This window comes from Setaria viridis, chromosome 9, assembly GCF_005286985.2.
Source record: "Setaria viridis chromosome 9, Setaria_viridis_v4.0, whole genome shotgun sequence".
Lineage (NCBI taxonomy): Eukaryota > Viridiplantae > Streptophyta > Magnoliopsida > Poales > Poaceae > Setaria > Setaria viridis.
In genome coordinates, this window is record NC_048271.2 from 32864294 (window position 1) to 32874881 (window position 10588).

Consider the following 10588-nt stretch of genomic DNA (forward strand, 5'->3'; position numbering starts at 1 on the left):
TTAATTCATTTTAAAAAAAATTGACTATTTTTTCCATTCACCAGCGAAAATGATGAAATTCGTGAAATTTCAACGAAAAATTCACTCAAATTAAACACTTCCTGCCACCATGGAAAAATAAGTTTGAGGACACACATATGACCGTTCAGGCACACATTTAACTTGTTCATGCACCCATTTACATGTTTTTGCACTTGCTGGACCAAATTAATGCAATCATACAAGTTGTATGGTGGATGCAATTTACGTTTATTTTTTACTTGCAATCCTTGAAAATATCTATGAAATTTATTCTTTTAAATTAACATATCCAAACATATCGAGTGAGCTTATCTGATCAATGTGGACCGGTCATTTCTGATTGCAAGCATGCCCACACTTCCAATATCTGAGAGCTTCATATCAAAATTACAATAGAAATTCATCTTTCTTAAACATAACTAACAATCATGTCATCTAGTACATGATATTTCCAATCATTCTAACAATTTAAAGGGCACTTTTTTTGGACACGATTTCAAGGGCACTTGGGGCCGCCTTCCTTGTTCTTCATGTTGTTGTAGCATGGGCACTCTTCCTTGTTGCCGTACGTGCCAGATGGAACACATAGGCACTTCTGGCAGCAATAGTTGCAGAAGAAAAGGCATGGCTTCTTGTGTGATGTAGCCGAGCAACGGTAGTCACATTTGTCTGGACATTCTGTACATCCATGAGAGAAGAACAAGATGAGATGTGAGAGGAATGATTCTTGACATTTAAGATATGGCTTGATAGATGCTGTACTCACGCCTTTTTATTCGAAGAAATTTATTTTGTAGTCTCATCTCAAACTTTTTCAGTAAAAATCTAAGGCGAGTTTGATGTACAGAATGTAATGTAGAGAGCAAAGAAGATTCCTTACGTTCTATGGGGACAGAGCCTTCAGCACCAGCCTGTACGACAAATCCATGCGTCAAATCAGTGAAATAATACTAGATGCAAAGATTTGCTGCTCTTTCATGCACCAAACAAAGTAATGATACAGACTTACAGGTTTGTAAAACCCTCCAGCAGAAACCTCAACCTGAAAAAAAATGAACACATTATATGGCGACTACAAAAACCATATTGGAATCATAGTCAGGAACAACATGTACATGGATCCTTTGATTAATAAGCTAATGGGTTTTGCAAATGCTAGTCAAGGAAAGTAAAAAAAACTCTTTAAAATTGGTGGTCTTTTAAACAATTGAAGACACAAAAATAACTTATAGTGCAAGTGTGCAACAGATGAATCAATACCACAAATGCTAGTGCGAGCAGGAACAAAACAATGGAGATGGAGCTCGATGCTTGAGTCATTCTTTCCTCCTTGTTAACACTCCTGCGCAAATTGTTCGGCAAAACCTTTCTTGCGACCTTGCTATTTATAGAATGCTACACTGCACAATCAGTTGCAGGGTAAACGTGATGCATTTGCAAACTTGGGGACAGTAACAAATTTACAGTAGTACATAATGATTGAAATTTGACATTCCAAAACTTGGCACTTTCTAAAAATACTTACGTCACAATTTTTAGGTGGCGCAGAACAAATTTGGCATCAAGCAGGTTTAGGCAATGTTTTATGGGTTGCTAATTTGATCAAGCCGATAATTAGCTTGATGCTACTTTAGCAATTAATACTTGCCAACAAATGGGTCATTAAATTAGAGTTAAGACGGAGCTGGAATGGAGTTGGACCTGTTAAGACGGGGTGTTTGACTAGAGAGTACCACCAGCTTAAAAAAATAGAATTTTTAGCATGGATTGACATTGTTACCCTCAACTTATGGCCCCACGTGTCATTCTCTCGTTTCCAATCTTCTTCCCCACCAGGCTGAAGGAGCTCACGCGGGGCCTCCTCGAGCTAGCAGGGCGGGACGGCCACCGCGGCGCTGAGTGGTAGCGCGGGTGGGGGCCGGCAGCGTCTAGGACGGGGCCGGGGGCGGTGCGGGAGCATCAGCGAGCGAGCGAGATGGGGCCCGCGGCGTGCAGGCGCGGGACGAGCGGAAGTGGCACGCCGGCCGGGCGGAGACTGCGCGCGGGTTCGGTGGGAGGCGGCCCACCAACTTGAGCAGCGCACTCCATTAAACGAGAAGCAATCGCACTTCATTAAACGAGAAGCAATCGCACTCGGAGATCCAACCAAAGGCGCATCACACAGCTGCTGTACAGTCCACATCCAAGAGTTGCCCAACGGATAGCCTCCATTATTTATACATCCAAATTCAGGATTGAAATTAGGGAAGCAAGGGAGGAGACAAGCAAAACAAGATGAACGGGCCGAACCCCAAAACATCGAATGGCAGCAACCATGGCCAAGGAAGCCCGGCCGAAGGGAAATCCCAAATCAAAGTCGAATACAGGAGCTTCACGCGAGCAGCCAGCCCGTTCGTGTGGAGGGTGCTCCGCCGGGTGGCATGCAGCCGCACGGCGTCGCCGACGGAGCATGAGGGGGCGGCCGCCGGGGTGCTGCGCCGGCTCCTCCTCTCCCACGCGAGCGGCAACGACCTTCAGGAGCCCCTAAATGGCGGGATGCGCGAGGGATGGGTGCGGGCGGCGCAGGGGATGGGGCCGGCGGCCGTCGCGCGGACGGGATGGGATGGCAGGCGTCTTGCACGGGAGAGGATAGGGGTGCGTAGAGGGAACGGAGGCGGGAGACAAGAAACGAAATCGAACCGTTTCCTTTGCGTAATAGAGTTGAGGTGTTTCTAGGCATAGAGTCGAGGTATTTAGCTAGCTCTACCTAAGGCCCCTGTTCCACTTCAGAACTCCACATGGAGCCAGCTCCGCTCCAAAACTCCAGAACTAAAATGGCGTGTTTGGCTAGATGGGTGCTCTCAGCTCCAAAAAAGATCGATTTCAGTGTGGATTGTCATTGTTGCCCCCCAATTAAGGCCCCACTTGTCATCCTCTCTATCCTATCTTCTTCTTCCCCTGGATAATTTTTGCAGTCGAGGCAAGACGGGTGGCGGGGTGGGCGGCGACGGGGGTGGCGCTGGGTGGCGACGGGCGACGGGGTGGGCGGCGACGGGGGTGGAGCTGGGCGGCAACGGGCGACGGGGCAGCACGGGCGGCGACGGGCGCGGCGCTAGGCGGCGACGGGGGCGGGGCTTGGGCGGCGGGCGGCGATGGGCGGCGACGGGCGGCGGCGCGGGGCAGTGATGGGGATGGGGCTTGGGTAGCGGGCGGCGACAGGCGGTGGGGCGGCTTGGGCGGTGACGAGCGGCGGGGCCGGGCGGCGATGGGGTGACCGGCGGGGCTCGGCGATGACGGGCGGCGGGGCTGGGGCGGCGACGGGTGGAGCTCAGCGAGTGGGGCGGGGCTGGTGCCAGTGGCGGGGGGATCTGCGGCCGGCGGCGGGGGGTGCGGCCGACGACGGGCGGGGCTGGTGCCAGCGGCGGGGGGTGCGGCCGGCGGCGGGGGCGGCCGGTGGTGGCCAAGACCCGAACGGTGCCCTGCTGTCGTGAGAACGGAGGGAGGCGCGGGACGGGGAACAGGCGGGACGGGGAACAGGTAGAATAGAACGAAACGTTTTTTTCCATAACCAGTGGCATTGGTGGGTAATTATCCAGCAACTCCACGAGGAGGTTCAAAAGAGAGGTTTCTGGAGTAGCAAAAGAGGTGCTCCAAAACTCCACCTCCATTTGCACTACAGCTCCATGGAGTTGGCAACTCCATGGAGTTTTGGAGTTGGAGTGTTTGGCTGAATTTTTTGATGGAGTTGCTGGAGTTTAGGAGTGGAGCCGTGCCAAAAAGGACCTAACTCCGGACTGGAGTTTGGAGTTGGAGTTATACCAAACAAAATTTTAATATTGTTAGAATTTTCTAGGAAGCAGAATGGAGAGAAAAATAGAAATTCAAATTAGCACTATTCTTTTAAGGATACAATAGGATTTCCTAAAATTTGAGAGCAAATGAAATAGGTTCAGAATTTTTATTGACCGCAAGCTGCCAAAAACTGCATTGATTTTGGGAAATATCTCTTTATTATAGTTGTAGATCTTTGGATCGACTCATGGGAATATTTTTGCATTGATTTTGACAAAATCAAATCATGGGAGATTTTGTCATTTAGTTTGATGAATACTGTTGAGGAGATCACCGTAGGATATTTTTCATAAAGAGAGGTTATTTAATGAATTTGATTTTGTCCTTGCCGGATGATGCTGCTGCAACACGGGTCTACAATGAAGGAAGACCGATCATCTCTCGTTCTCACGGCCTGCACATCATGTGTTGGTCCTATTTTCTACACTCCACCGCGGCGGCGCTCTCTGTCCCAATCGAAGTCGAGCTGCACGGCATTTCTGCTCACGCCTGGAAACTGGTGACGGCGGAACAGCAACTCAACGATTTTGCTAGGTTGGCAGCCTGCATCCTGACACTGCGGATCGGCGAGATGTGTTTCGGTTAGCGGCATGGTGTTCTTCGCCAAGCCGTATCCCCGTGGGTATGGACTTGGAGATCATCAAGCTGCCGGTGACCGGCGATGATGCCCACCCAGTGAAACAAAGCCTCGTCTATCCGGTGGAGATTTCCTGTTCTGCCTTAGATAAGTTTTCGCCTGCTGATGCCCCTCGTCCCCACCTCCGGCTGACCATCAAGGTGGTTGCCGTCGTAGGCGTTGGCAGCGGCGGCGTGGCTCGCCGGTGGATCATTCCGCTCAGGCAGCGCAGGGAGACTCCTCTATGGCACGCCCCCAATGCATGCAAGGCTGGGGCCTATTCGTTCTTCGTGCAACTTGTTGATTTCCAACGTCGATTTTGAAGATGCGTCAGCTAACGATACTGATACACAACTCGATAGGTCCATCAAGGATGGGAAGCCTGCTCACGAGGTGTTGCCTAATCCCGCTCCATGGCCGACCGGCTCACCCACGCTCAGTCCCGAGGAGCCCGTGTGTGCTGCTTCATCTGCGACCGTAACTACTGAGCTCCCTGTGCAAGGAACATTCGAGGCACACCTCTTCAATACTTTGGAATCTGGAAGCGATATTAGTGTGCAACCCGAAGGGCCCATTAGTGAGGATTCCTTGGAGGTTTCGCGGCGCCCTTGTTGATCCCTATTAATGAAGCCCCCCGACCTGTCGCCGATTTGGCGGAGCTTTCTGCTTCTCGGTTGCCTATGCCTGATGCCCGTGATTCACCTTTAGGTGATGTTGGGCTCCTGGTGCACTCTCGGTTTTCTTCTCCTAGTGGGTTGGACGATGGGCCTGATGAAGCGGCCCAATTGCCAGTGGATGACCCCATACTGGAAAATTTTCTCACAGGCCATTGTCTCCAGCCCCCCCCCCCCCACTGTCAATCAATCCAGTGAGACGCCAGTGATGCCTGCTCGGTCTCGAGACCTAACAGCGGTGCCCCCCACCTCCACAACTGGTGGCTTCGTGGCCGGGGCGCTGCGGGTGTACTCACGCTCACACATCTATACCAGGCCCCCCTCCTACCTCCAAGGAAGCATATGTCACCGCTACCCTAATGCCGGCGCTTCCTCAACTCTTGAAGATTCGCAAGCTAACTGATATGCTCCTGCTGCAGCTACTACTGCAGCTAGTAATTCATAAGAGGCACACCAAAACCGCTACTCTGGGCTCTCTACCTCATCGTAGTAGAAGGGTGGCAGGTGCCGATCCATGTTCCCCGGGGCCTATCACCACTAAATCGCAAAGGAGAGTCATGTGGAATCTGGGGTGAGCTAAAATTGATCCCATGACCCAAGATGCTTATTTCAAGATCATGGGGAGTCGACTCGCGGAGAACCATGTGGCTACCATGGCAGCTATTTTTGGCTGGAGCCTTGAAGAAGACTCTCAGGTACGAGCAGGGGGCATTTATTTTTAGTCCCTGATTGCTTGCTACCAGTCGTCATTTCTCTCTTGTTTTTACAATGATTCCGTCTTTTGTTCTGGTATGGGATGCGCATGGTCTTAATCAAAAAGATCGGCGTAATGCTGTTAGTGATGTCATCCGGTCCACAAATGCTCCAGTGGTTTGTCTTCAAGAAACCAAGGTTGTTGCTATGAATCAACGGATTTTTCTCTCAGTTTTTGTCATTGCTTATGACAAATATGTGGCACTGCCAGCTAATGGCACGAGAGGAGGAGTGTTGATCACCTGGAAAAGTAATATCTATCAGATTCTAGCCTCTAGAGTTGACACTTATTCTGTCTCGGTCCAATTTGAGGAACAAGAAGGTTGTAATTGGTGGTTTACAGGAGTCTATGGTCCTCAAGAAGATGAGGATAAAATTGCTTTTCTACAGGAACTTCGTGATGTGAGAGATTTATGTAACGGTCCGTGGCTGATCGCAAGGGATTTCAACTTAATCTACCAAGCTGCTGATAAAAATAATGCCAACTTGGATCGTGCAATGATGGGTCGTTTCAGGCGTTTTTTGGATGATGTTGAGATCAAAGAAATCCCGCTTTTAGGACAAAAATATACATGGTCAAATGAAAGATCCTCACCCACCCTCGTGAGGTTTGATAGAGCTTTCTGTTATCTTGGTTGGGAGGATATTTTCCCTAATGTTGTCCTTCAAAGTAGCGCTTTTGTTGTCCTAACCATTGCCTGCTTGTTTTTGGACTAAAGGTTAGTACCAGTGGCAAGCGCAGATTCCACTTTGAGAGTTTTGGACTAAATTGCCAGGTTTCTCAGAAGCGGTTCAGCAAAATTGGAATGCTCCAGTAGCTTCTTCCTATGCGGTTGAGCGACTGTTCCTCAAACTACAGAGACTTAGCAGAGATGTGCAGAAGTAGGGCCAACGCAAAATCGGTAATATCAAGCTCCAGCTGGAAACGGCCAAAGAAATTCTTCATCACCTTGAGATTGCTAGAGATTCTAGGGATCTTTCCCCTAGTGTGTATTGGTTGAGGAAAATACTTAAGCTTCACTATTTGGGCTTGGCCTCTCTTGAGCAAACTATTGCTCGCCTTCGTTCTAGAGTGTTGTACCTTAAGGAAGGAGATGCGAATACATCCTTTTTCCACCAGTAAGCTCAGTACAGGAAGAAGAAGAATTTCATTGCTAAATTACAAGTGGGTGATCAAGTGGTCTTCAATCAAAAGGATAAATAGGAAGCAGTGTTCCAGTTCTATGAAGACTTGTTGGGCATGGTTAAGGAAAGGAATCATACCATAGATTTTGCTGAAATTGGGATCCAACATCATGACCTTTCCTCGTTGAAAGTTCTATTCACAGAGGAGGAGGTGTAGGCTACAATTAGGGAGATGCCTTTGGACAAGACCCCAGGACCAGATGGGTTCATTGACAGATTTTATAAGTCTTACTGGAGTCAGGCTAGCTAATGGTGACACCCTCATCACAGATCATTGGGTACAAAAAATGACTTGGTGGGCTAATGGATTTACCCTGCAAACCGACATGAAGGTACTAGAGTTAGGGGCTTATGATGCAATCCTAGGCTATGACTAGCTAAAACCCCATAGTCCTATGAACTGTCATTTGGAAAACAGAACTATGGAGTTTGAGGATGAAGGTAGAAAAATACTGTTGAAAGGAGTACAACCTCAGAAAGAGGTACTAGAGGAGGTCTCCGTTGACAAAGTGGTGAAATGGTCTCAACGTAATGATATTTGGGCCGTGGCTGGACTAGAAGCTCTTCAAGAACCAACCCCACAACCTGAGAGCAATGATGTACAACAGCTCCTAGAATCTTTTACAGATGTGTTTCAAGAACCAAAAACACTTCCACACTACAGGTTCTATGATCATACAATTCCATTGATACCAGGCTCCACCCCTGTTAACTCCAGACCCTACAAGTATTCACCACAACATAAAGATGAAATTGAAAAGCAAATCAAGGATATGTTGACTGCAGGCCTGATTGAGCAAAGTGCAAGCCCTTTTGCCAGCCCAATTCTGTTGGTCCTCAAAAAGATGGCACCTAGCATTTCTTTGTGTATTATAGAAGATTGAAGTCTATAATAGTCAAGAATTGGTTCTCAATGCCGTTAATTGAAGAGATATTAGATGAATTATCAGGGACAAAATACTTCACTAATAAACTGGATGTGAAATCAGGGGTATCACCAAGTGAGAATGAAGGTGGGAGAAGAGTATAAAACTGTGGGGACCGCCCCTCGAGCATCCATACTTCAGCAATACAATGCCATGCCCTAGATTAGTATCTAGCACTAGTGTTAATCTGAATGATTATCAAAGTAAGAAGAAAAAAAATAGAGGGAGTTATGATGGGGTTATTATCACCTGTAGGGAATATCAAGTAGCAATCAATACGTAGCGGAAAGACAAAAGTTGGCTCCCTAGAAAACCTGGCAAATAAGCAAGATTGAGTAGTTTTGCCAGGAGTATTCAACAAGTATCTTAACATAGAAAAGTTAATGGCATGTAAGTTAAATTGGTGAAAGACGGGGGTTTTATGCAGAGGTTTCTTATATGTAAAGTGTATCACTGTTTGGGTTTTTAAAAGGGAAGTAGTTATAATAATAATGTTGTTTTGGCCCTGGATGGGGAAAACAAAGCCTCCCCTGCCATTTACCATATTTTAAGGTAGCGATCGTTAGGATCCTGCTTGTTTTAGAAGTATGGGCATCTGCACCATAATCTTTACCTCTATTATTATTTGAAGGGTGTGTCTAATCAAAGAGAGCTTTGACCATGTGTGTTTATGATCGAGAACCTTGACTATTCAAATAGATTATTTAACTCTCCAGAGCTCATACACTTTACCCATACGATTGGGTAGCCCATACCAAGGCTTTGGTGGTACTACCCTACGAGACCCATGCCCATCGGCTTCCATCTCTGGATGACATCCTCTAGCTCCATGCACGGATAACACTGGGGCTTAAGCAAGGGCTATTCAATGTCCACTCAGGGACTAACCTGGGAAAAGATGCATCACAATATGATAATGAACAGGTCCTCCGGACCTCAACCAATGATGCATGCCGGCCGGACCTGGGACTATGCGAAGGTCCTGCTCCAGCTTATTTATTGTCCACTGTGGCCCCTTGGGATGGTTTACTAGACTCAGTAGTGGGGTGTGAATCAAGTTCTCACATAAATATGCACTCCCGAAGGCTGTACCTTTTTGGCTTGTATGGTTGCACATATACATTGGAAAAACTTGCTCAATGAACCAGTCCTTATATGACCGAGATAATGTTGGATAGGAGCTCCCTGTGAGGCTATCCGACTTACCTCGCATTCCTCCTTAGCTAGTTGCTAGTCAAGTTTTACAGTTGTCCCCTTTACTCACACCATTTGTGTATTCTCCGAATGATAGTATTTGAGGGATAAGGGTACCCACAGGTCCTCACCGACAAGGATACTAGCCAGCCTGACAAGTAGGCCCCGCTCGACCATGGCGTATAGGGCAAGGTATGAAGACGCATGGTGCACAAGCTTGGAGGCTGGGCAAAACAGATTCCACTTGGATATTGTGGGATACACATTGTAAACCGACTCAAATTGATTTCCTTGTATCAACCGACTAGGATTAGATCCTATCTGATTGTAACCCTAGGTCCTCAGCCTATATAAGGCGGCCAGGGGTGCCCCCCAAGGGCATGTTAACTCTTTGCACCTGTGATCAGCAATACAATCCACCAGAACACAAGACATAGGGTATTACTCTCCGGAGGCCTGAACCTATCTAAACCTTGCATCTCTGTGTTACCATTTGAGTTCTTGGTCTTACGATCTCCCCCGCCTACAAATCTACCACTTGGGTAACCCCCTGGTGGACTGCCGGTCACCAAATCTGATAGTTGTTGTGCCAGGTAGGGGTGATCGTGAGATCCTCCCCAGTGAGCTCGATGGCATCTCACCCTAGCGTCACCTTCCCCGAGAGCATGAAGGACTTCCTCGCCAACCTGATCCAGCTCTGCTTTGGGAGCATGCCGGTAGACTTCGACTCTAACACCTCCATCGCCGACTCGGTGTCCACTGCCAGCTCGGCATCCGTCGGATCTGCGTTGATGGAGCAAGGCCTTCACTTGAGGATCCTCACACCGCTTGCCCAGGAGGTCAGCGATCTTTCTCTCTCTCTCTCTCTCTCTCTCTCTCTCTCTCTCTCTCGGAGAGGATCCTGTGCATCCTCATGGCAACCCACCCACCCACACCCTCCGATCTAATCACGGTGCTCGATTGCATCAGCAACACCATTGCTGAGTGCATCAACCTCTCCGAGGCGGCACTATACCCCAGAAGGTCGACCCAGGGCTCTCCCTGCGCCCCTTTTGGCATCAAGAACTCGGCTGTCGTGTTTTCTAAAAAGCTCATGCAGTCTTTCCAGATCCAATCTGACGACCCACCCGAAACCCACCCAGTTTCCGGACTGCGGTGAGTTCCGGGTCCCTCACTTCTCCCTAACCCCAAACCCTTATGGCGAGGGCGATGATGGAAGCTCTACCTTACAAGATCGGGAAGTCTTCACTGTCTCCGCCGACGAACCTCCTCATGATGGTAAAACTTCCTCCTAGGAGGAAGGGCGCAAAGAGAGGAACCGAGATCGCGGCAGGCTCCGCCAACAGGAACAAGCCGAGCAAGTTCATCAGCTGCTTACTACCCCTGTA

General features: G+C 48.5%; 1 protein-coding gene across 1 annotated transcript; it reads right to left on the minus strand.

Annotated features, from left to right (window-relative positions):
- Positions 1-387: 387 nt before the first annotated feature.
- On the minus strand, positions 388-1341 carry LOC117835545 (peamaclein). The gene is made up of 4 exons (XM_034714901.2): positions 1282-1341; positions 1031-1063; positions 902-932; positions 388-699 (listed from the first exon to the last, which is right to left on the minus strand). The coding sequence occupies exons 1-4, from the start codon at positions 1339-1341 to the stop codon at positions 518-520; spliced, it is 306 nt and encodes a 101-aa protein (XP_034570792.1). The 3' UTR covers positions 388-517.
- Positions 1342-10588: the final 9247 nt, after the last annotated feature.